Raw genomic sequence first — 26,946 nt, forward strand, 5'->3', positions numbered from 1 at the left:
TTGGAACACAGTAGATATTTGGTAAATCTGAGTGCATAAATAGATAGGTATGTGAATAACTGGGTGGGCTTCAAGTTTTAAACACTTTAATATTATTCATCAAGCTTCTCCTGAACTTTACTGCTCCATATGGAAAATTGTTGATGGGCTTCTTAATCCTTACCACCATAGGAAGCAATCTAGACTGCTTAATGCATGTGTAGGAAGTTATTCTGAAAAATAGAATAACAGACATATGACATACTAGTAATTTTAAATAACAGGGCATTATCCAGTTCTTAAACATATTTGGAAGGCAGGAGAAACTTCAAAGCAGTATACAATTTTAGGATATCATTGTAATTAAGGCCTAAATGTTAACAGGGTGCCTTAATTAGAATAATTGTTCAGAATCACTGTGCTCTACCTGGTCTCTTTAAAAGTTTTAAGATACAAATATTCTTTATTAACTATGTTTATATTTTTTTAAAACCAGTTGCAAGAAAAGTTTTCGTTCTAACTTTTAGTTTCATGTTAAGACTTAGATAGAGAAAAAAAGACCATCCAGAAGAAAATTTGGTTTATTTGTTTTTTCTCCTTTCAACAGGGCTAGTCATAATCTATTTCCAAATGAATACATTTCTTAATGGAGAAATTCTAAGTAAGTTTGTTGTGCTCCTAATCCCACTTTAGGAGAGATCTAATACATAATTGCAGAGTGCCTTGGGAGCAGCAAGTGTGTAATCATTTTTTTTCTTTTGCTCCAGTTTTCCTCTCTAGTAATTATCATGAGGTCAAACATCCAGATGTGGACACTTAAAATTCCTTTCTGATGTCTTTCAGCATTCTGTTACCCAAGTTTCCTAAGCTAGACATTTCTGATAAATCTGCCTGTTGATGTTTTTGTCTTTTTTAGTATAAACTAAAATAACTATATCAGGTTAGTTTCTTTTATTCAATTGGTCCTTTTCTCTGTGACTTAAAAAATATTTCATTTAGTGCTACTTTCTCCTAAAAGTTTTGATTTCGGAAACACCTTATGATCCAATATTTCAAATTAATTTTACTTTTACTTTATAGTATTTAGTAATAGGTGTGCTAAAAGTCTTGACTTACATGAATATCAAATCTGTGAATCTCATGTTTTCATTAAGTTTATTTTTGTTCATACCATATGTATTCAAAGTTTATAGCCTCATTCCCTCAATATTGAAAGGAACTGTATAAAATAGAAGGGTGTAAGATTTAGATAAAACTTTAAAGCACCCTCTAACTTAAACATTTTTTTCACTGAGGGATTTTTTTTAGACTGTTTGATGAAAGAGCTTTTAAAGCTGTAATGCTCTGGGGACAAACTAAGTTTGGGGTAGGATTTTGAGTTGAAGAATTAATTGACTTTTTAAAAATTTATAACATTCAATAAAGATGAATTTCTTATTTAAAAAAAAATTCCCCCAAAGTACAGTGTAAGGAAATGTGAAAAGAGTTCAGAGTAGGGTGTGGAAGGGAAGAAATATAGAGATTCCTTTCTCCTATGAGGGTGATTTTGGATAGACTTCAGAAAGAAGATAAAATTTAAGACAAGTGTGGAATGTGGGGGGAAAAGTCATTGGAAGAGGAACAGTGGTGGCCAGTTCTTCCATTAGATGAAACGGTAGTGATCAGAGAATGCTGGGAGAAGCTCAAAAGCTAGACCAGAACATGAGGAGAAATGGTAGATAAAACCAAAAAAATGACATTGTGACATTGCAGCAGATTGTGAAGACCCTAAAGTACCAAGCTACTTGACCATGTTAGAGGTCAGCACATTTTCTCATCATTTTCAGTTTTAATTTGTTTATACAAAAAAAAATTAACACGTACACATTTGAATACAGTGCTTGTTTGGAATCTGGGTCCAAATCTTGCCTCATCCTTTACATACTAGCTGGGTGACAATAGGAAGCCCACTTGTGCTTCAGATTCCTTGTGGAAAGGCAGGGAAATTACCTTATTCATTGGTTGTGACCATTCAATGAATAACATAAGAGCATGTAGTGCAGTGCCTAGCACATAGTAAACAACTATCTTTGTGGAAAATGTATATATAAGTGCTAATTTAAAACACATTATATTTTTGTGACAGCACTTTGAAGATTATAATCATAATTGGTTGTGCTGTGTTTTAGGTTTTGAAGGTCTTAAAGAATCTATCATCCTAATGGCACTCTGCCTTGGCCATGTTATACACAAAATGTCATAGTCTTCACTACCTCCTCATCTATGCTCTTCTGTATCTGGGGAGGAGAACATGGTTTATGCTGTAATTTTTTTGTGGGGCAGGGGGGTGCCAGGGATTGAACCAAGGGGTACTTTACCACTGAGCCACATCTTCAGTCCTATTTTGTATTTTATTTAGATACAGGGTCTCACTGATTTGCTAAGCACCTTGCCATTGCCATGGCTGGCTTTGAACTCGCGATCCTCCTCTCTCAGCCTCCCGAGCTGCTGGGATTACAGGCATGCACCACCGTGCCTGGCTATGCTGTGATTTTATGTATATCTTCCATGTCTTTAACCCAACTCTGTTATAATGGAGACTGTAGAGAACTATTGGCTAATCTGCCTTTAGAACCCTGGTCTGTGACTTTACCATCCTCTTATAGGTTGGTTCATCATCATGCATTGATTAATTCTTTTTTTTCTTTAAGTATTTTTTAGTTGTTGATAGAACATTATTATTCATTTACTTATATGTAGTGCTGATAATCAAACCCAGTGCCTCACACTTGCAAGGCAAGCGCTCTACCACTGAGCCACAACTCTAGGCCTGATGAATTCTTAACTGCATAAGGGTGAATACTTTGCCTGATACTCCAGGATCACCATAATCTGCTGCTGTATAAGTTTGGCTTTTTTATCCACCAAATAACCAAATGCTCTAATGTGGCCTACAAAATTACCCAACATTTCTTATCACAACCTGCCTGCTGCCTTATTTGTTGTATTTGGTTTCAGAGATTCAACCCAGCTCTGATAAAATTAGGAAGACATCTTCAGAAGCTCATGAGAATTCTGGCTTTGAATCTTTATTTCAATTTTATTTATTAAGTATGTAATCTTGAGCAAGTCTTTGCCTATTTAATGACTTAATTTTGAGACTCAAAATTATTCAACTACGAAGAATTATTAGCATTGGACTTTTTTAATTTATAGGAAAGATAAAGTAAAATGTTTATTCTTGGAATACTTTAATAGAAGTTTACTGACAGATTTTTTTAAATCAACTGAAACATTTTTATATCAGTAGGAATTTTTACACTTAGTATTGCTTTGTGACTTAGGTAATTATCTGAATACTATTTCAAAAACCTTTGAAGCAAAAAATGTTCATGATGAAAAATTAAACCTTTTGCACTAAAAGAATTCTTACCTGTTGAAGCACTAGCAACAAAAGCCTGGAGAAATTTCATTTATTTCAAAAATATTTCTTATCTATACTGCATAGAAGCTATTTGGCCTTAAAAGGGACACTCACTAGTGATTTCAGAAGGGTTTTATCCCTCTGTGCCACCATAGGTATCCTAAAGTCTTGAGGTAGTAAGTACTTACTATATTACGGAATAAACAGAAGTGAAGGGAGATAATTTTAACTCCATATCATGTACAACAAGAAGAATAGGAAGTTATACTTTATATATGTATGATATGTCAAAATACATTCTACTATCATGTATAACTAAAAAGAACAAAAAAAATGAAAAATAGGAAAAAAGGAAGTCTAAGGAGCATTTCACTAATGAACAAAGCATTTGACCTGTGTCCTTGCCTGTGACATTCACCAGCTGTGTGACCTTGAACAGATTTTTAACCTTTCTTATGTAGATCTGTCATCCCACCCAGCAGAAATTTTTCATCAGTTTATAAATAGTGTGATTTCTCTTATGCAACTGGTTGGTTTTTTATCTTAAAGCCATTGTAAATCCACACAGTAAGCAGGTTATCTTGATTCATGTTGGCTCCCTAAGAATTTAGATAAAATTTAGCCCATCTCCAACAGATGTGTAAAATTTTATGGCATTCATTTAGTATCTTAATCTTATTCCTGGTTCTTTCTAATCTCCTTAGGCTTATTTTTCTCTTTAGCTTGATTTTTCTTACTTACATTTTATTTATTTTATTTTGTATTACTTTAATCTGTGAAAGTTTTCTTGAATTCTTCCTGGAAGAACATGGGGCCACGGACATTCAACAAAATAAATAATGCCTACTTCTCAGAGATGTTGTAACATATATAATGACTGATAGATACACTAATAATTTTTTACTAAATCATAGATATTTGTTATACCTGCTTGGAAGAAAAGAAAGTATAATAGTTTTTTTTTTTTGAAGGAAGACAAAGTTTCAGAAGAGTAGATGGCCCACTGCCGTGTGTCTACAAGTTTTCTGTGATAAAAAGTAAATAAGGGCCAGGCACAGTGGTGCATGCCTGTAATCCCAATGGCTCTCCTGAGGCAGGAAGATTAAAAGTTCAAAGCCAACCTCAGCAGTTTAGCCAGGCACTAAATAACTCAGTGAGACCCTATCTCTAAATAAAATATAAAAAAAGAAGGGGCTAGGGATGAGGCTCAGTGGTTAAGTATCCCTGAGTTCAATCCCTGGTACCAAAAAAAAGAAAAGATAAAAGAGGGTATCTAGGAGATTATTTTCCTTTTAGCCTTAACCATGGTAAATTACTCATGTTACTCCTCTATAAAGGCATCCGTTCATCTTTATACGGCCTACAACCACTTTGTTTTCACAGGATTTTGATTATTAGTGGGGTTTTCTGATAATATAGTATTTGTTGTAAAAGATGTTATATAGAACAGTTTTTCTGGTTTCAGTTGTATATTTAAATGAACTAGATACAGACGATGAAAGTAGATGTTTTCCATCTTCTTATAATTTTACTAATTATTTACATTTAACAAGTCTTAAATTTTAAAAGAAAATCATATTTAACTAATGTAAATTGCTCCCTGAACTCAGAATTCAAATATGGTCACAATTTGAGTTTTCTTGGTTTGGTTTTGTTTTGTTTTGTTTTTAATCACTCAAACATCCATTTGCTTTATTAGCAGAGAGTATAACATTTTCCTTTTGGATTTTTTTTTACTTCCCCTGAATTGCCCCAAGAATTTCAGCAACTTGATCAGTGGAACCTATGTCCCAAGATGTGGTATATGTTGTGTATGTGTGCCTGTGTGTGTATGGAGAGACACTAAAGACTGTGCAGCCCACTATTCCTACTACATTTCCTTGTCACATGGTGATGGTGTTGAAGACTAGCTTCATAGGTTCCCTGTTGACCCAGATGCCCCTATAGGCCAACATGATGCCTCAAGGAAGGATGACCTTCTTCCTGGGCTAAATCAGTTAAGATGTCCTGTGGTCCCATAATTGAGCTCCCAAAATTGAAGCTATAAGCACCCAGCTCATTCAGTTCTCATCACAAATAACTCTCAACTGTTTTGCTAAGAGAAGCACAAACAGTAAGCCAGACCTGGTCCCCTAACATCTATCATCTCCTAGCCTTTAAAACCTCATTTCCTCTTCCCACCACAGGATGCTGTACTATTATTTAAAGAAAGAAAATCCCTGGACCTCTGGGCTATTAACCATCCTTTAACATATCTATATCTAAGCGGGAACTCCCAAGAGATCTTACTCCCGCCTCCCCTGTAAGGAAGAGTACTTATCACGAACTCAAAAGAGATCCACCCTTCTTCTTTTTTTTTTTTTTTAACATTTTTTTTTTAAGAAGTAGTTGGACACAATACCTTTATTTTATTTGTTTTTTTTTTAATGTGGTGCTGAGGATCAAACCCAGGGCCTCACACGTGCTAGACGAGCGCTGTACCACTGAGCCACAATCCCAACCCAGAGATCTACCCTTCTAAAGAGATTTCCACAGCAATCTCCAAGGAGTTCCTATGTATCCCTCTTGGAGGTAGTGATTCCAAAGTAATTCTCTTTCTTCTCCCTCTTAGGTGAAGGGGAAAGAAACTGAATTTAATTTCTGGCCAAGCATCCTGCTATACACATAATTAATCTTAAATGGAAGAACAAGGTTTAAGTGATTTATGTTGCAAGAGCTTTCATGTTTAAAAATGAATGAAATAGACTTGAGCTAATCTCAAATAGAAGAGCAGGGTTTAAGTGATTTATGTTGCAAGGGCCTTCATGTTTAAAATGAATGAAATAGATGTGAGCAAGAGAACAAATGACAATTTAATAAAATAAATATTGGTTGGGTGTGATGGAAAGACAAAATGAACTATTTCAACAAATGTGAAGAATTGGGAGTTTTATGTGATAAATCATATTAACAGTTCATTAAGTTACTGGAATAGAGGTATTTCTTAATGTTCAGGATTTGGATTTATATAAACAGTTTGTGCCACCCCACTTGCCCCCCCCCAAAGAAAATACAGCTCCAGAATAGGAAAATATGGAACCCAAAATTGGAAAGAAGTGTAATTTCTCTAGGACAGTATTATAAAAGGGAAGTAATTCATCCTCAGTTCTTCTTACTAGTTTATATTGAGTTTATGGAGCTAAGGAATTGCCATGGAAATCTTAAAATGGAAACCACAATTTAGTATGTCTTACTAAAAACTTCTGCTGTGAATCACTGTTTTCAGTGAAGCCCCATTCAAATAGAGACTGACTAACTTAGATGACAAAGCTGCTAAGTAAGAAATGGTCTCTTTATATTGGTTTACACCTGGTGCTTAAGTTGCATATTAATAACAGTTGTTTTATCTATATTTGTCTAGTGCAGATATTATAATGTTTCCTTTTCTTTGAGATTAAGAATGTCTAGGCTGGGGATGTAACTCAAGCGGTAGCGCGCTCGCCTGGCATCCTCAACACCACATACAAAAAAAAACAAAAGATGTTGTGTCCGCCAAGAACTAAAAAATAAATATTAAAAAATTTCAAAGAAAAAAGAATGTCTAATAATTTTTTCCTCCCCTAAAAGCAAGTTTCTTGCTTCCTCTAATGTTTTATTATTTTGTGTTTTTATTTGTTTATAAATAGTGTAGGTAAAGTTATTCAAAGGAGGAGTAGAGGAGAGGATAATTCATTATATCAGAGCAAGTTTGGGTCATTCTGCTGCAAGTGAGATATATATATATATATATATATATGCTCAGTGGTTATTTTTGTGTATTACAGGCTTTTCGGGAAGACCTGGAATGCCTTATTCAAGAACAGATGAAGAAAGGCCACAACCCAACTGGATTACTAGCGTTACAACAGATTGCAGATTATATCATGACCAATTCTTTCTCAGGATTTTCTTCACCTCCCCTCAGTATGTCAGTTTTGGAGAGTTTTAAAAATTACAATTTTATTTCTACTTTGAAACAGTGTACATGTCTAGCAGCATATTCTGCTCAGGCTCAGTCCTTAAAGTTTATAGCATCTTAATACTTAAGAGTAGCATAGTGTCAGAATCTTTTTTCACATCTGTCAGGCACTTACTAGACTTTGAAGATTACAAAATAGCTATAAGACATGGTTCCCTGCCCCAGATAAATATATTTTAATTAATTCTGCAAGATAACTATAAGGAAAAAATTACAAAGCAGTCATAAGGAATTGTCTAATGAGGTTTCATGAGTCACCAAGCTGTGAGCTCAGAGTTGGAAGGGATTACTGGCGGGAGGAGATTGAAAAGACTTGGTGGGAGAAGCTAACCAGACTTTAAAGTATACAATAGTTAGAACTTGGTATGAAAGAAGGGTCTGGGCATTTTCTTCATTCAGTATAGCTCTTTAATGAGAGCAACAATTTGGTGAACTTGACACTGTCAGGATACTAAGGATCATAAGGTACTAAGTTCCAGAACTGTACATATCAGATGTGATGCTCTAGTGCAAGGGCAGGTACACAGAGGACAGAGAACTGCCAGCAACTGCTTTAGGTTAGACTCAAGAGATGAGGGACTTTTTCCTTTCTATTTTTTCCTTTTCTTTTGTTTGTTGTCCCTTTCTCCTTTCTTTCCTTTTTTGTTAGAGATTTGTGAGTAGGATTTCAATGATTTCAAGTATTTTCCAAATAAAGGAAACAGTGTAAAGAGGCATGCAGTGGTGGGAACATGCAAGGTGAGAACATAGTTGTAATACTTCAAGTAGACCATTGTGTTGGTGCAACAGAGTCCTGGTGTGGAAGCAAAGGGAGAGGAGTTGGTCTTGGACTAAGAAGGGCTACCAGCATGGAAAGAGGAAAGCATTATGAAGAGAGACTTGCTAGGTGATAACTTAGATGAGTACCAGGAAATGAAAGAAACTGAAGTCAGGGAGATCAGTTATTAAAGATTCTTTGAAAGAATCCCAGTGTGAGATATACTGACCTATTAGAGGAGTGGTCATAGGCCTAAAGGGAAGAACCAATGAGAAATGCAAGTCCAACGCAGAACAGAGAGAACTGCTGTGTTTGGGGAGGGGAAGAATGATGAGTTCCCTAGTGACTGTGTTTTCTAACTTTGGAGAAATATCCTACAGCAGAAACAGCAACTCAAAAGCTGAGGCAGGCTGGGTGTGGTGGCGTATGTCTGCACTTCCAGCGACTGGGGAGGCACAGGCAGGAGAATTCAAATTAGACCTTTAGCGAGGCCCAAAGCAACTTAGACCCTATCTCACAATTTAAAAAATAAAATAAAAAGGGGTGGATGTGACTCAGAAGTTAAGTGCCCTGGTTCAATCACCAATACAAAAAAAAAGTTAGTTTGGTTCACACTTTCTATAATATTATCTGTGCCAAGCACCATTTCTAGTTACCAGGGAATGCACTGATCAAGAATATAGACAAGATTCCTTTTGTCAAAGAGACAGAAGATAAACTAAATAAATAAGATGATCAGAGAATAGGGAGTGCTATGCAATATGGTCAATGTGACAGAGAGCATCTAGATGGATATGTTGATTGTGTGATCAGAGAAAACTCTGTAAAGGTGACATTGAAACTGAAATCTGAATAGCAAAAAGGAGTGGACCATGCCCCAAATGGAGAAACTAGTACAGGAGCCAAGTGAGGAAAAGGTGAGAATGAGTTGGCCTCTTCAAAAAATAAAAATAAAGACAATGGTCTAGAGCATGGTTTTCAGGGGGCCACAGTAGAACAAAGTCAGATCAGAAACACAGGGCCAGATCATCTTAAAATATGATTTTATATATGATTGGATATAAATTATATTACAATCTAATTTAGTCCTAGCTCTGATGGGAAGCCCTTTTAAGCAGAAAGATGTTTTTAAAGACCACTGATATATTCTGCGGGAAAAATGGACTAGGAGATTTGATAATATTGTTAACAAAAATAGGAAAGTTGAGGGCTGGGTTGATAGAGTGCTTGCCTCACATGTACAAGGCCCTGGGTTCAATCCCCAGCACCACAAAAAAAAAGGAAGGAAGGAAGGAAGAAAAATCCCAGAGTTGGTGATCTAGTTTGGCTTTGGAAATGGAGGAAGTTCAAATTTGGGCCTGCTCAACTTGAGTTGCCAAGATCCCATAGCAGTCAGAAATGCAGTGTGAGAGCTTAAGAGAGAGATTTGGCAGATGGACATAGAGCAGTGTCACTCAAAGCTGTGGGCATTAATTAAATAATTGTACAAGAAGGCATAGGCAGAAAACAAGAGTCCAAGGAGAAAATTTCATAAGTTCTAAGAGGAGACAAGTCAGGAAAAATAGAAATAATAAGAGAAGTGTCCTGTGAGTGTCCTAGATTCCATGGCAGAAACACAGAGCTGCAGGGGTTTTGGCTGGCTGGCTGGAATGTACAAAGGATGCCAGCAGGAAAGCTATGCCCTAGTGTTCAGAGGTCAGGAAGTAGAAATTGACTAGTTTGCCTGGAATATTTATGTGGTGGCCTATAAAATGGAAGTTAAATTGGAAGGGTAGGTAGAGAGTAGGAGGTAGAATAATGGCTAACTCTAAAATTTCAGAAATATCATTATTTTGTATGACTTATATATGATTGAATCTATTTCTTTGATTTAGTTTGCGACATTTCAAAATTAGAAGATTTCACATTTGGGACTTTAAAAGTTCTTATTGGTCTCACATTCTCAGGTTAAATGTAGTACTTAAGGAAACTAAGTCTGATGGTTCTATGCAGAATGGATTTATAGAGAAGGGCAGGGACAAAAATGGGAGGGCTTATTGTAGGAATCCGTGTGTGAGTGAAGGTCTGAACTCAGGTATGGTAAGTGAGGGACCTTGTGAAGAAAAGAATGATAGAAGATAATGACAAATTACCTGTGGTGTCCCACAGGTAAAGGTCACTCAGGGTTTGAGCCTATAAGTATTGTAATGCCATCAGTATTAGAATAATAAAGAGAAGAGAGAAGGTAAGAAAAATAAGAGAAAAAGAATGTAAAAATACTTTCAAATTATTTTAATTTTTAAGTTATTGTGTTGCAAAAAGTTAGAAATAGCAGGCTGAAGAATGAGGAGGAGGACCTGGTCAGAGATGAAGATCAGAATGTCATTTACACTCATATGGTGGGGAGGCTTGGGGTATATAATGTTTTCATAGAGAAAAGTAAAATAAGAAGGGAACATAATGGAATGAGCTTTGAGAAAGAACTACAGTCAGAGGAAGAAGGGGGAAGAGAACTTGTTGAAGAGGAAGAGAAGCAGGTAGAAAGGGGACAAGAGATCTGGGACTGGGCTGGGGATGTGGCTCAAGCGGTAGCGCGCTCGCCTGGTATGCGTGCGGCCCGGGTTCGATCCTAAGCACCACATACCAACAAAGATGTTGTGTCCGCCGAGAACTAAAAAATAAATATTAAAAATTCTCTCTCTCTCTCTCTCCTCTCTCACTCTCTCTTAAAAAAAAAAGAGAGAGAGAGAGAGAGAGAGAGAGAGAGATCTGGGACAGCATTATTCAGGCCTGGGGAAGAATACTAGGAAAAAGGCCATAGGAAATGGTGTCAAGCTATAAAGAGGTCAAGGAGAATGAAAGCTAAGCAAAAGTTGAATTTTGAACATGGCATTTGGATTGTTAGAGACCTTCAAAACGACAGAAGCCAAACTATTATTTGTATATATTCTTTCTATATCAAATGTTTTCTTATGTTTGAATAAAAGTCAAAAGAGATACGAGAAAAGTATTTTTCTGGCTGGCTGGAATGTACAAAGGATGACAGCAGGAAAGCTATGCCCTAGTGTTCAGAGGTCAGGAAGTAGAAATTCTTTACATTGTAGGTCTTTTCATTGTAAAATTTGAAGTAACCTGTTATTAAACTTTCACCTTTGAAGTCTGTAACCATTTTCTCAAGTGATGTGACCCTTTGCTATGGTCATTTCCAAACAAGTATTAGTAAAGCACCTTTTACCAAGCAATCACAGAAGGTAGCTGATACTTATTTTTATTCTCAGTACATGTTTCTGAAAGCTAATAAAACATTGTATGGACTATTAAACTTCAGATTATTTACAAGACTCAGTAGAATATTCCAAGTTATTTTCAGGTAAGAAATTATTTGACTTGAGTCTCTCACCACAATTTTTTATCTTTTAGGTCTTGGTATGGTCACACCCATCAATGACCTTCCTGGTGCAGATACATCCTCCTATGTGAAGGGAGAAAAACTTACTCGTTGTAAACTTGCCGGCCTATACAGACTTGCAGATTTGTTTGGATGGGCACACCTGGCAAATACATACATCTCAGTAAGTTCTTTAGTCTGTCTTTCTTTCTTTCTTTCTTTCTTTCTTTCTTTCTTTCTTTCTTTCTTTCTTTCTTTCTTTTTTTAAATAAAATTCCAACTAAAAGCCAACTGTGCTCTCCATGACTTGGAAGTCCAGTTTTAAAACTTTATTTTCTGAACCCAGCATACTAGATGACAACCTCATGCTTATTTAAACCTTATCTCCCAGGGAAAGCCTACAATACCAAGCAATCTCCCTTTACTATGTTATTCCTTTGATGTAGAGCAGTTGTAGAACCTATTCAGAAAGACACCATATATTAGAATTGTTTCTCTCCGTGCTAATTATATATAAGCATCAGTGGCATTGAAAAGCATTTGGGGCAAGAAAAATAAATTGGCCAGGGAACTTTCCTCCCTGGTTTTTATTTTGTTAAATATGTTTTTCCTGTTCACCATCATCTTGTTTTTACTTTGCCACGTTTGGAACCAAGACAGTATTTAGAGTGAAAAAAGTATTAAAATATTGTCTGATGGACATGGAATAGACGTGGTACAGTTTTCCAACAACCTTTCTTCCTTTTCCTCTGGCCATTCATTAGTTCCCCTTTCCATCTCCACCTTAATTCCTTCTGAGGAAGAAATCTTGTTGTCTTTCCTACCCTTTCCCCCCTAATTTCCATATTGCAAATTAAGGTTATAATCATTACCACATTGGGTTGGATAATGTGATAATGTCGACATTTATTTTTTATGAATATAACTGACCCTAAGCAAATTTAGAACCCCAAATTAACACTATAGGTAAGCCCAGTAAATGGGAAAATAATGTCAGAATCTTTTAGTAAGTTCTAGAGAGTTGAGAGAAACTTAAGGAAACTTTCATGTTGCATACCTGGAATTTTTGTTTTTTTTTTTTTTCTTCCAGATACCATATAATTATTTATCCAAAATATATTTCTGGTCACACTTACACTGCAAAATAAGAATGCCTTAGAGTAAGTTTTTCTTGTTTTTTTTTTTCTTTCTTCCAGGTAAGAATAAGTAAGGAGCAAGACCATATTATAATCATTCCCAGAGGCCTATCTTTTTCAGAAGCCACAGCCTCCAATTTGGTATAATTTTTATTCCTATGTTACTTTTCCTGAGTTCCCTTATGCTTTCTGACAGTTTTTACCTTTTGGCACAGGATGGAACAAGAAAATGGTATGAATGGAGAAACGTTTACTAGTGAATGGTGAGGGTTTGGAAAATTACGTGGTGGTGGAATTATTAGTTAACCCATGCATGTTTGGAGGGAATCTCAGGAAATTTTTCTATCCTGTACATTCTGAATTATGTTTTTTAAACATAACACACAGTCTATGTGTATTCTGTAACGACATTTAAACAGTTGAAGTGGTGTGAGTGAAGGATCCAGCCGAGCATTTTCTTCTTCTTGTGATTGTATTCCTAGCCACTCTCATCAGCTCATAGAACAGCTGGAGCTACACTGATTCTGGGTGATGCAGTGTCAGTAAATTCAAGTCCTTTAGCCAATTCAGTAAATGTAGATTTGACCAAACCTCTGGTGAAGGCCTTAGGTTAGTTTCTTGAAAACTGTACTTCTTGCTAAATACTAAGTTGTGTTGCAGAATACCAGCTTTATAAATAAAGTGTTAGGAGAGCAAAACTATACATTCTTTTACAAATCCTTTCTGACTTCCTTTTTACTCTAATGATGGAGTTGAGGAGTTGCAACAGAGGCCTCCAAAGTCTACAGTATTTACTACCTGGCCTTTTACCAAAAAGTTTGCCACTCCCTGGATTAGCTTTTGGAACACAAACTTTGATACATATGTTGATTAAATAATGTCTTTCTAATTTTTCCAGGTAAAAGTCAATATAATTGGAGAAGTGGTTGACCAGGGAAGCACTAACCTGAAAATTGACCATACAGGATTCAGTCCCCATGCTGCAATCTATTCAACACGTCCTGATGTTAAATGTGTGATACACATCCATACCCTTGCTACTGCAGCTGTAAGTCAGTGAAGGGCCAAAACCAATGACTCTAGAAAATGTATTTTCCATGACTTTCCCAAACCAATGCTGTACTTTCTACATTTCTTTAGACTCTGCCATTCAAAATCATATTTGAAATATTCATCTTCTGCATACCCAGAAAGCAAAAGTCTGTTGGGATCAAGTGCTACTTTTCTGGGAAAAAAAGCAGAGAGAGAGCATTTGGATTTTAAAACTAATCAGTAATAATTGGGTTATTGAGGTATTTTAGAGCTAACTTGTTCCATAATATTTGACACATCATTTAAATTGAGTTGTATCCCCTACGTCGTTTTGGGATGGGTTGCAGTGGTGAACATAATGAATAGACCAGTGCTTTATAAGCTGCCTAAATAATCAGATTTCTATGAAAATATATGTAGTAACTAAATGTGTTATCTTGGTTTGGTCCCAATCAAATAGGTCTCCTCCATGAAGTGTGGGATCCTTCCAATTTCTCAAGAGTCCCTTATCCTGGGAGATGTTGCCTATTATGACTACCAAGGATCACTTGATGAGCAGGAGGAGAGAATTCAACTGCAGAAAGTTCTGGGGCCAAGTTGTAAGGTATATAGTAGAGTCTCCATCTAAAGAGCTATTTTCATTGCTGCTGCTGTTGATGAAAGCAGTGTGAGCTATGCCAGTTATTTAAAGTGATTGCTTTGGGGATTCTATTTTAGGTGCTGGTACTCAGGAATCATGGAGTGGTAGCACTTGGAGAAACAGTTGAAGAAGCTTTTCATTATATTTTTAATGTGCAGATAGCCTGTGAGATTCAGGTAGGAAAACTTATTCCCCCCTTTTTATTGCTTCGTTATTTACCCATTTAGTTGGATTTTATGTTTACTTATTTCCAAAGCCCAATTGATTGGCAGGTTTTTATTTTGCTATTTAAGAGAATTTCTCCTCTACTTCCCTGAGTTGGCAACCCTTTTTATTTATCTCTTGAATTGAAGATAGAAGGAAAGCAAATCAAAGTTCACATACACACAAATCCAAGTGTTATAAACATCATTTGTCCCACAGGCCTACTTTGTCTTTCACCCTCTAGTGGCGGTACTAATTGAAAAACAAAGGCAGCCACAGATCATCAAAAGTCAGATGTAATGTGGTCACTTTTGTAAAGAAAAAAAAAAAAAAAAGACTAGTGCCAGAAGTTTTGTGAACTCAGGCAGTTTCTAACAGTTCCATAGCCTCTTTATTATAATAGGCTGGATATTTACTAACTACTTTTTCCCACCGAGAAGCTGAGTATATGTAAAGGCTCAAATTTCCCTCTTAAAGAAAATCAAGCAGATTCTCTTGAATCAAATGGTGGTAATTTAATTTATTGGAAGGATCTCAAAAAAAGGAAAAAAAAATCTTCTACCAGCTTTAACTTAATAACCAACTTCTTTTTTATTTTAATGATCCCTCTTCTCAAATGGAGCTATGAAAAGTTTAATTAAGACAATGAACTGATGACTTCTGTCTGAATATTCTTAAATTCAAAGTGTAGTTTCTCTATATTCCTTTAAACAAATGTTAACTGGATAGCGATGGGAAAACTTCTTTTTCCAGATAGATGAAAAAGATACTTCACCTGCCTATTTGTTTAAGAGTGTTGCTTTGCCTTTTCTATTAGTAGTCTGAACGAGTGTTGTAGCTACTTGCCAAATGAAAATTGTGCTTTTTTTTTTAAAGTAAAATACCTATTACACTCTTTTCAGTTTTGAGTGTGTTTATTTTACCATTGATAACAGGTTCGGGCCTTAGCAGGGGCAGGTGGAGTAGACAATCTACTTGTACTGGACCTTCAGAAGTATAAAGCTTTCACTCACACTGTAGCAGCATCTGGAGGAGGAGGTGTAAATATGGGTTCCCATCAGAAATGGAAGGTTGGCGAGGTTGAATTTGAAGGGCTGATGAGGACTCTGGACAATTTGGTAGGTGAAAATCAAACACAAACTTCATATTCAAAGGCAAAGACTTCCATCTCCCTTTGATTTTAGAACATGGCTCCTTACTCTTCCAGGACTACAGTCTGACCCTATGGACGTATTTCAGTGTGATTTAACCACACTTTTAAGAATCAGCAAGATATGTAAATGTGATCTTTTTTCTTCAAGAATACAGTAGTACATTGTTATTGATTATAGTCACCAAGTCTCACAATATATCTCTTGAACTTAATTCTCCTAATTGAAATTTCGTATTCTTTGCCTAACTTCTCCCCACCCCAATCCCCTTATATACACCATTCTACTCTGCTTCTATGAGTTCAGCTTTTTTAGTTTCTGCATGCAGGTGTCTTTCTGTGCCTAGCTTATTTCTCTTACCATAATGTCCTCCAGGTTCGTCCATATTGTTGCAAGTGACAGAATTTCTTTTTTAAGACTTTATAGTGTCCCATTGCGTATTTGTACTACATTTTCTTCATTCATTCATCCACTGATAGTTACACAGGTTGCTTCCCTATCTTAGCTATTGTGATTGTTGTTGCAATGAACATGGGAATGTAAATGTTTCTTCAGCACACTGATTTCAATTCCTTTGTATATCCAGTAGTGGGATTGCAGGATCATATAGTATTTTTATTTTTAATTTTATGAGAAACCACTATATTGTTTTCCATACACGGTTTACATTCCTAATAGATGTGGCTTTAATTTGCATTTGTCTGATGATTAGTGATATTGAGTGTTTTTTCAATACCTGTTGGCCATCTGAATGTTATCTTTTGAGAAATGTTTATTTAGGTCCTTTGCCCATTTTTCAATTGGGTTATTTCTTTTCTTGCTATTTAGTTGTTTTAGTTCATTATAAATTTTGGACATTAACCCCTTGTCATATGCATGGTTTGGAAAATGTCATTGTTTTACCCTCTTCCATGAATGATCAGAAGGCAGAGTGCTTTTAGACCCAGAAACAAAGACTTAAACGAGCGCTGAGATTTGGTTTCCCCGAAAACCATATTGTCGGCAGGAAAATGTGTCTGGTCAGCAGTTTAGAAATTACCTTTGTCAGAAAGAGTTGTTTGAGTGGAAATTGCAGTGCCAGCTGCAATCAGTTTTAACCAGATCTCGAAATTTGCTTAATTTCAACTCTAGTTTTATATGGAGGTTATATGGGGTTTAGAAAGATGTTTTCCCCTTTCTATGTTTTGTAACAAAGAAGTCTTTTTGAGTCTTTGTTTAAAGAAATAGACTGCAAATGCTGTGTTGATGCAGGTTTGATTGCTTCAAATGTGGTTTTTTTTCCCCCTCCTTTAGGGGTATAGAACCGGCTATGCTTACAGGCATCCTCTCATCCGAGAGAAGCCTAGACATAAGAGTGATGTGGAAATCCCAGCAACTGTGACTGCTTTTTCCTTTGAAGATGATACAGTGCCACTCTCTCCTCTCAAATACATGGCACAGAGACAGCAGCGTGAAAAAACAAGATGGTTGAACTCACCAAATACTTATATGAAAGTGAATGTGCCTGAGGAGTCTCGAAATGGGGAAACCAGTCCCAGGACCAAAATCACAGTATGCCACTATTTTACATAGTTTGACTTTTGAAGTATTTTGCCTAGTTAACTCATGAATTGAATGTCCTATTAAATTATTAGGAAAGTATAACATAATGTTAAAAATAATATTGCTACCATGTACTAGGTATTAATTGTAAGGTACTGCTCCAAGTGCCATTCAAGAGTGATCTCGTTTACTTCTCCTAATATGATTCAATGCTGTTTTTCTCCCTACTTTTCAGATGAGAAAACCAAGGCAAGAAGGACTAACTAATCGTTTTTTAATGATAAAGTTAGGGCTTGAATGCCAACCGTCTGACACAAGTTTAGCCTTACCAACTACATGATACTGCTGTGTAGTTTGTCTTATACCTGCTAATCAGAACTATAAAAGTTATAAACACCAAATCATTCCAGAGTTGCATGAATTACTATACTTTGTTACCATTAGGCAATATCTTGTAGTTAGAGAAATGGGTTATTTTCTTTTTTAGAATTTTGTTTCAGATTTGGTTTTTGGTGAAGTACTTACCACCAAATTTTCTCTAGCTGTTCAATATTAAGTTCATCCTGTCATATAAATCAGTGACATTCAATATTGAAAAGCCTGCATAGGCATCAAAGGGTTTTTTCCCTGGCCTATAAGATTTTTTGTCTCCAGTAAAAGAACATAATTAAATGCATAAGTTCTCCAGAACTCACTTTATTGGCAGAGATTGGTGGTCAGCCATAATTACTCTTGTTAAATATTAGCCTTCTCTATGGGTTATAGTGTGGAATAAATGAGAATTAGTTAAGGTCCTTCCAACCCTATGGTTCTATTGTATTGTGTACTACAAGATCACACCATCATAAAATGCCGATTACGGGCTTGCCTTTTTCTTTTTTTTTTTTTTTTTTTTTCTTTTTTTTTTTTTTATAGAGGGAGAGAGAGAGAGAGAATTTTTTTTAATATTTTTTTTAAAGAGAGTGAGAGAGGAGAGAGAGAGAGAGAGAGAGAATTTTTTTTTTAATATTTATTTTTTAGTTCTCGGCGGACTCAACATCTTTGTTGGTATGTGGTGCTGAGGATCGAACCCAGGCCGCACGCATCCCAGGCGAGCACGCTACCGCTTGAGCCACATCCCCAGCCCGAGAATTTTTTTAATATTTATTTTTTAGTTATTGGTGGACACAACATCATTGTTTGTATGTGGTGCTGAGGATCGAACCCGGGCCGCACGCACGCCAGACGAGTGCGCTACCGTTTGAGCCACATCCCCAGCCCGGGCTTGCCTTTTTCTGTTAGCCAAAAATAAGAAGCAAAGTCTGGAAAACTATATCTTAAGAGATTCCTTGAGTCCTTTTCAGTGACTTCTTGACCATCCTCATCTGATGAAATTCAATTCAAGAGACAGAACTCTAAGTGTGAGTTAAGCAAGATCACACTCTGGAAATAGTTTCTGCATTGTGTTTTTAGGTATCAAGAGGAAAAAGTTCATTTAGCAGTGTAATTGAGTATTAATGTGAATAGTAACAGCATTTGTTCACTATTTTTTTTAAACTGAAGTGAATGCTTTTGTGAGCTTTTTTCCTAACTGATATGTGGTATAAATCAATTGACCACTAAGATACTGCGTAGTGAAATTCTTCAAAAGATTGGTGATATATGCCTCCCATGAGACTATTAACAGTTATTGAGCAGCTGCAATTATCTTCTTAATACTTACAAGCTTCATTCTAAGAATTTTTTTATTCTTTAGTGGATGAAGGCAGAGGACTCCTCCAAAGTTAGTAGTGGAACACCTATCAAAATTGAAGATCCCAATCAGTTCGTTCCTCTAAACACAAACCCAAATGAGGTACTAGAAAAGAGAAATAAGGTAAGATGTGGTCCTGATTGAATATGATTAGTAACGAATATAGGAATACAGAAAAAAAAATTTGACTCAGTAATTGTAGCTTATATTGAATACCTGCAGCCCTGTGCTAGTCATTGCTGAACATAAGGAAGAAGTATTAAACGTATTTCTGCCTTGGAGTGTGTTGGCATTAAAGGGAAAGTGCAGTTCTCTAAGTGTATAAAATGATAGGAAATCACCAGCCAAGAGGGTAACAGAGAATGATGTGAGGGTTAGGATGGTGAAAAGGATCTTCACAGAGGTTGGCATCGAAGAGACTCTTACTAAGAAGTTTCCAATAATAAGCTTTTAGGAAAAGAGAAGGCAAAGGTCATCTGCACTGTTGCCCCCAAGAACTTGTTATTGTTTCAATTCAGATTCGAGAACAAAACCGATATGACTTGAAAACTGCAGGACCACAGTCTCAGCTGCTGGCTGGAATTGTTGTGGATAAGCCTCCTTCTGTAAGTCTGAAGAACTATGATCTTTGTTTTTGATCTGCTACATAATTTTTTTGTTTTTTAAATAGGAACATTTTTACTAAGGTTAATATAAGTACAAGTTAAAAAGTCAAGTAATCCATAAGACTTACAATTCCAGGGGCAAGCACTTTCTGTTCTTTTAGCATTTACCTTCCTGTTTCTAAATAGCATCTTTATACTGCTTTCTCTTAGTTTATCAGTTTTTAAACCTTGAGTATATTTCATCAAATTTCAAATAGCATTACTTTGTATATCATAAGAGAGAAAAAACACTGCTAATTATATTGTAGGAAGCCATAAAATTTTAAGGTAATTCCCATTTCAGAGAAAGAAACTTTATCTTAAAAACAGTAGTTACTGGCTGGGTGTGGTAGTGCACACCTGTGATTCTAGCTACTCAGAAGTCTGAGGCAGGAGAACCCCAAGTCCAAGACCAGCCTCTGCAACTTAGTGAGACCCTGTCTAAAAAAGTACTGGCAATGTGACTGTGTTGTCAAGTGCCCAGGGGCACTTATCTCCTGAATACTTAGAAGATAATTAAATAAAAAGTAGTTACACCTCTTATGGAAGATGAGGATTTAACCAGTTCACACAAAACTCTCTTTTTGCCCAAACCCCATTCTCCAGTGAAGTGAATAGGGAAGGGGACTTTGAAATGTTTTCTTCTTATTTTTAGGCTTTTAAATTATCCCCTATTTTCAGCTTTTCCTCACCTGCATCTTCTGTGATACCTGATGCCTCTGGTTTCTGAGCCTTACCAGACCTAAGCATGCTTCTCATTTGCACCCTTCTTTGTAAGACTGAGACTTCAACCCTACCCATTCTTCTATCTATTGTTCATCTTCCAGACCTGAATTAACATTTCTCACACTTTATTTTCTCTTTTCCCCCACTGTTCCTTTACTGTCATGTAGACGAGGTTTGGGGAGGGACCAGAAATAAATGCAGAAGTTCATTCTGCCAGATATCACTGAAAATCTTATTCATCTCTTTCTAGGAGAAAATTACTAAAAATTTGTTTTTATAGCAAATTTAAAGAAGTCTTATTTTCAATTTTATTTTTTTTATTTTTTGGTGGTACTAGGGATTGAACCCAGGGCCTTGTGCATGTGAGGCAAGCACTCTACCAACAGAGCTATATCCTCAGTCCCGTACATTTTCATTTTTTTAAGGCTTTTTTACAAAGGTTTTTGAAATGGAGCAATTATTGATTTCTTAGCTATGTGAGACTTATTAGAGCTTGTCTTAGTTTTATTAATGTATATATTTTACCAAGGATTTGCACTTACCACTGAGCCACATCTCAGCCTGTTTTTTTATTTTTTTATTTTTTATTTTGAGACAGGGTCTCACTAAATTGCATAGGGCCCTGCTAAGTTGCTGAGGCTGACTTTGAACCTGTGATCCTCCTGCCTCCACCTCCCGAGTGGCTAGAATTACAGGTGTGTGTCACCACACCTGGCTGTCTTAAAAAATAAAGATTAGTAGTGTTTAGGAGTATAACTCAGTAAACATGTAAAAAGCAAAGCCCTGGTTTTAATCCTCAACACCATGAAAATTAATTAATTCACCTATACAGGCTTATCAAAGAAATATGCTGATAGTTTTAGTCCATTGAATCAGTAGTCCAGAGCATTAATCTAATTAAGAGTATTATAAACAAAGTATATTCATCATTTTTTATGATTATTGTGGAGTGGGGCATCACATACATCATAAATACATTTATGTGTTTGTGTGTATAAGGATATATAAATAAGTAGGTAGAAAGATATAAGTAAAATTCTTGGCAACGAGTCTGATTTTTTTTCCTTTGTAAGACCATGCAATTTGAAGATGAGGATCATGGCCCACCAGCTCCTCCTAACCCATTCAGTCATCTCACAGAAGGAGAACTTGAAGAGTATAAGAAGACAATCGAACGGAAACAGCAAGGCCTGGAAGGTTAGTTGACTTGGGGATTAAGCATAGGATAACCACACACTGATAACAGGAGAGCCACTCAGATTGGATGAAAATGTTCAAATAGTTTTGAACATTTCATAGTATATGGCTTTTTTTAAAACTTTTGTTTTGAAATTATTATAGATTTACAGATATGTGGTTTTCGTGGTTTGTAAAATCTTCCTGGGTATCTGAAGGTACCAGCATGGTCATTTCAAAATCAAAATTTAAAATAAATTGGTAGAAGTTACGTGACTTTTCTTAAGTGCATGAGCACTCACTCTAGCACAGTTCAGTCCTTCTGACTTTGAAACTCTTAGTAGGCAGTCTATTAGTATTATAGTAAGAATTATTCATTAAAACAGTCTAGCTAATTTTTTTTAGCAGGGGTTCTCAATCTTGGGTTCTTGGATAAGCTTCAGATAGTCTTGTGAGCCACCTGGAAAGCATATGCTTAATTGTGTATGATATAGGAGTTTAGCCTGGAGGAGTAAGAAGTTTGTGACCCCAAAAGAGGGTAAAAGATTCTGCTTTAACTCATTCACAGCATAGTTTTACCCAAAGCAAAACAGAAGCCAATAGGTAAAGACTTTTTGTCCATGTTAGATATCCTACAGGAGGAGCTAATGATGACATCTGGATCATTCAAGGAAGAACCATTTTCATCATTGTTATAGTGCCTTTGTCATTAAATCAAATCTTCCTAACTCAATAATGTACTCACACTAAATGTTCTAAGTGGTATATTGAACTTGCTTATGCTGGTGTAAGGATAGAAGCTACTGCTATTTGGGGTCTTTTGTAAAATATCCTCTAATTTCTCATTTTTTGAAAGCCTAAAGATGCCAGGTAACAAATACTGTACTCTAAAACCATCACCTTTTATATCTACCTTTGTAAATAGTCTCTTCCACATTCATTATGACCTCCTGAATTAGCTCACTAATATTGCTCTGACAGAAATCACTAATTGGATATTGTTCAAAAATCAGTGAAGCATTCTACCTCATTAATGCAGCAGCATTGGTGAGGCTTCATTGTTCTTTTCATCTGGCTGCTCAGTACATTTTGGTTTTCTAACATTAGCAAAAGCTAAATGCACACACATTATTTGCCTGGGCTGCCAGTAGCCATGCTTCCTTTGTAACCCTATATGTAAAATTACTATTAGTGGCAGAAAGTTTTAATATATTAATCACCTCTTAGTGACTCATTATGGATAGATGGAATAACCGTTAGCATGCAGACTCAGCTCAGAGCTGAAGAATTTCTCATCTCTGTGTATGCAGGTATTTGAGGTATGCACTAACCTCCCTGAACTCTTATGCTTCTTTATTTTGTTTGCATGGCTTTTAACTAAACTCTCATCCAACAGATGCTGAGCAGGAATTACTCTCAGATGACGCTTCATCTGTTTCACAAATTCAGTCTCAAACTCAGTCACCGCAAAATGTCCCTGAAAAATTAGAAGGTATTCAATGTAATTTCCCATAGCATTCACTGAGTAGTCTTGAGAGTCTACCCCTGTCATTTGTTTTCATGTAAGAAATTGAACTGATCATGGTAAATTCACCATGGATTTTAGCTAAAATATCACAGTAATTTTATATTATTTACTAAATGAGGTGCTACTTTTGTTCAGCCATTGATACTTTAATCTGAATTTTGACAACCCATCATTCTTAAGAATTTGTGGAATTATAATTGGCTTGTCATGCATCTTCCAATGAACAGCATGAAATCTTTTTCAGTTTTGATTGCCAAATGACCCCAAAACTAAATAAAAATATTTAAATTGTCTTCCTCCTTTATACTAACTTAAAATGAAACTATAACAGTTATGTATTAAACCAGAATTATCTAGCTTTTACTTTTTGGATGAACAACTTTGTTCTCCACCCCTTTATATCATTTAAGAAAATTAGCTTCATGCTAATAGAGCCATGTTTATTAAAATAATCATCTGTCTTCATCAGAATTAAAGTAATTTCTTAATACATTGCTAAAATCTTTCAGTTTTGCAAAATAACACAGAAATGTTAACTATGTAAAATAACCCCCCAAAACCCCTCCCATTTTGTAGAAAACCATGATCTATTTTCCAAGAGCTTCATCTCCATGGAAGTGCCTGTCATGGTAGTAAATGGCAAGGATGATATGCATGATGTTGAAGATGAGCTTGCTAAGCGAGTGAGTAGATTAACTACAAGCACCACCATAGAAAACATCGAGATTACCATTAAGTCTCCAGAAAAAATTGAAGAAGTCCTGTCACCTGATGGCTCTCCTTCAAAATCACCATCCAAGAAAAAGAAGAAATTCCGTACTCCTTCTTTTCTGAAAAAGAACAAAAAAAAGGAGAAAGTTGAAGCCTAAATAAAATCTTTTTTATAATTTTTATTACTATAGTGTGACATTGCACATTTAAATACCACATTTAAGTTGATTATTAATATACAGTGGTAGAACAGATTTGGGGGTATGGAGCAAACTGGACTTTAAGAACTGGAAAGAGGTTTTACTAAAAGAAAAACATTATGAAAAAACTTTCAAATTCATCTCTTATATGTTCAAAAATGACTGAATTTTTTAAAAGTTGATAGTTTTAATTAGCTCTGCCCTCTTGAAGAAGTATTTTAATTCACCGCAAACAGATATCTGTCTGATTTATTTCAGACCTTCTGTGTAATATCTGTTGGAAAGAAATTGCCAATGAACAAGTGAGAATTTTTATTTCTCAACACCTGCTTCACTTGGTAATCAGATTATAATTTTTTACCATGATTATTGACTATATCTTTTGGGTCCCCATTATTTCAATGGGCATTAACAGAATGCTTTAAAAGCTTCTAAGACAAGAATCTATAGCATTAGTATACACTGGCACATAATTTTTTAAAAAGTTTTAAAGAAAAGATTCATTTGAAATTTTATTCATAGTATAAAATTTCCTCACCTGAAATAACTTTGTTTGCCAAAAAAAGTCATTTTAATAAACTATAATTTTTGAAAACTTCCTTTTTTATTAGTTTAGAAAGCCCCTTATTTTTCAAAAAAGGGGATTTTTATACACATAACATGGGTTATTTAGTTTAACTCTGGCAAAAACAATTTTTGTATGTTGAGATGTTTGTATACCATTCAGTATAAAAGTGTCATATGCATATTAGCCAATCATTTAACAGTAGAGCCTATTTGAGACTGCTTGGTACTGAGTATACTTAAATATAATTCAAGAATCCAGGGATTTGGTATCAAACGGGGATTAGAGCATATAAAGGTATATCTAGATTCATATTTGAACCTTATAATGTATTTTTCTCTTAGTATTGCTAACGAATGAAGAAAATCTTGTAAAGTAACCAAATGAAAAGAATGAAAGGGAAAGTGAAAAATTAAGGGAACAATAGGTGGGATTCGAAAAGAATTCTAGTGTAAGAATGATTCATATTCACAATGGTATATATAGTGATTTATTGGAAATAGGTCCCAAATTTCTAAAATCCTGCTTCTCTGCCAGAATCAATGTGTTGGTTGATATTTGAGTTTTAAAAAGGTCAAATCCTTCTAACGTGTGTACCTTTAGAGAGCAGCAGTAAAAGAAATCAGTCCAATCTCACCACTGAAAAAACTACCACTTTTTGATTTTTACAAACCTTTTTTTATCTTTTCATTTAACTTTCTTTCTAATGTAAATACAAATTTAAACCTAGACTTAATATAGTTTTCTCCCCTTTTTCCAAGTGATGTCACAAATCTGTAAGATCAATGATCCAAAACAGTCAGTGGGTAAAAGTAATCCAAAGTGTTCTGGAAGGTAAGCTGGCATGTTCAAAATCACATTGACTACAGTGTGGTCTGGGCTGGTTCTGTGTGAGTGTGAAGCAGAATTGAAAGAAAACCTGGAAATGTCATTCTAGATCTCACTAACTACTGGAATCAGTGTTCTAATCTCTTAGTGGAAACTTTCAGTTGCTTAACTGTGTATTTGAGGATTGTTTTATGTTCTACATCATTTGTTGTATTACAACATATGTAGAAACAGTAACCTGTGAACTATGCTTTTCCATAACTTTTTAAAAATATATATATTCAAATGAATGCAATGTGCATAAATATTTTTTAAATGCCACAGTAAACTATTGCACCTTTTGCTAATGCCTCTATTTACTTGCTTTGGCATATGAATGAGCCAATGAACCTGTGTCCTGTGGAAAAATGTATAAATGTTATCTGATATTTCTCTTAGATGTTATGCTAATTAATGTTAAATCACAAATAAACAGTATTTTAAATATATGGATTTGGTATCACAGGGTTTCCATTCGAGATTGCTTACTTAGCTGCATTTTGTGGTCTGTTGGTAATTGTATTTTCAAATTAGTTGAAAATTTATATATAAAACATAGATATATGAGACCTTCCTCATTTCAGCTCATTTAGACAGAAATATTCCCTAAGAAACCGATTTTTTTTCCTATTTTTTGATAGGCATGGTGGCCTTAGGATTCTGATAATCTCAATTCTACTATTCATATTCATCAATGTAGAATAGAAGATGTTGTAAGATAGGAATTCAGTGTATACATTACCTGTCTTTGACTTTGAATTTATTATATAAATATTTTTTAAAATAGCAGGAAGACTAGAAAGTAATTTACCATTCCACTATATTTACATTGAAAATACTCTTCATTGCCTTTCACCTCTCATCCAGTTATGTGTGTATTTTCTATGTTGACAATCGTGGTGTTAATGTGATTTTTGGGTTCTTTTTCTACTTAACGTAAAATAACCCACCCTAGATTTTTAAACTAAAATCCCTTATGTGAATAATTTCATGTGATTTTTTTTTCCTACCCTGTCCTATAAATAGAGTGCAAGGGGGGAAATTATGTTAATTGAGGGTTCTGGTTAATCGAAGTTTTTAACTATAATTACTATTATAAAAATGAAGGGCTTGGGCAAAGAAGAATAGATTCATAGTCTTGGGCATATTTAATTATTACCTTGGCTTGTAAATAACCCCGTGGTGAAAAATTGCTGTTTTAGAAAGATGCTCATTTCAGAATTGCCTTCCATAAAGCAACAAAGACCATTATCTTCAGTTCTCCCTTGAGAATCAATGTAATTTGAGAAGCAGTCACCTATGCCCTTTCTTTTATCAGTATTTTCATTCAGCAGGAAATAAAGAGAACTGAATGGGTAAAATTGTGGCCACACTGGTTTATTTTAACATTTGCCCCTTTTATAACATAAGCAGAAACACATTAAGGCAAACTGGTTTGGTTTTAGAAGCTGTGTGCTTATATCCAAGTTGCAATCTTGGCCAAACTGGGAGTTTAAGAACGGTCTTCTTTGTGGCCACTAGAGGGTGTAATAGACCTAATAATCCTCTATGCTTCCAGTCCTTGCAGTCAGCTTCCCTTTTCTTGGTCT

The 26,946-nt window shown here is 35.4% G+C and overlaps 1 protein-coding gene across 8 annotated transcripts in view; it reads left to right on the forward strand.

The window, feature by feature from the left end:
• ADD3 (adducin 3) overlaps positions 1-26,718 on the forward strand; it is a 119,382-nt gene extending 92,664 nt beyond the window's left edge. For 7 of the 8 annotated variants that reach the window (XM_081268533.1, XM_081268532.1, XM_081268535.1 and 4 more), the window contains exons 3-15: positions 7,186-7,324; positions 11,536-11,687; positions 12,700-12,780; positions 13,538-13,687; positions 14,132-14,275; positions 14,389-14,487; positions 15,451-15,633; positions 16,960-17,217; positions 18,944-19,063; positions 19,459-19,545; positions 21,384-21,507; positions 22,883-22,978; positions 23,591-26,718. In XM_081268533.1, coding sequence (XP_081124659.1) covers positions 7,186-7,324; positions 11,536-11,687; positions 12,700-12,780; positions 13,538-13,687; positions 14,132-14,275; positions 14,389-14,487; positions 15,451-15,633; positions 16,960-17,217; positions 18,944-19,063; positions 19,459-19,545; positions 21,384-21,507; positions 22,883-22,978; positions 23,591-23,883 — 1,926 coding nt within the window. In that variant the 3' untranslated portion in view covers positions 23,884-26,718. The remainder of the gene's footprint in view (positions 1-7,185; positions 7,325-11,535; positions 11,688-12,699; positions 12,781-13,537; positions 13,688-14,131; positions 14,276-14,388; positions 14,488-15,450; positions 15,634-16,959; positions 17,218-18,943; positions 19,064-19,458; positions 19,546-21,383; positions 21,508-22,882; positions 22,979-23,590) is intronic. The other variant, XM_081268539.1, reaches the window with a different exon arrangement.
• The last annotated feature ends 228 nt before the right edge of the window (positions 26,719-26,946 follow it).

This window comes from Spermophilus citellus, assembly GCF_964194105.1.
Source record: "Spermophilus citellus genome assembly, chromosome: 15".
Classification (NCBI taxonomy): Eukaryota; Metazoa; Chordata; class Mammalia; order Rodentia; family Sciuridae; genus Spermophilus; species Spermophilus citellus.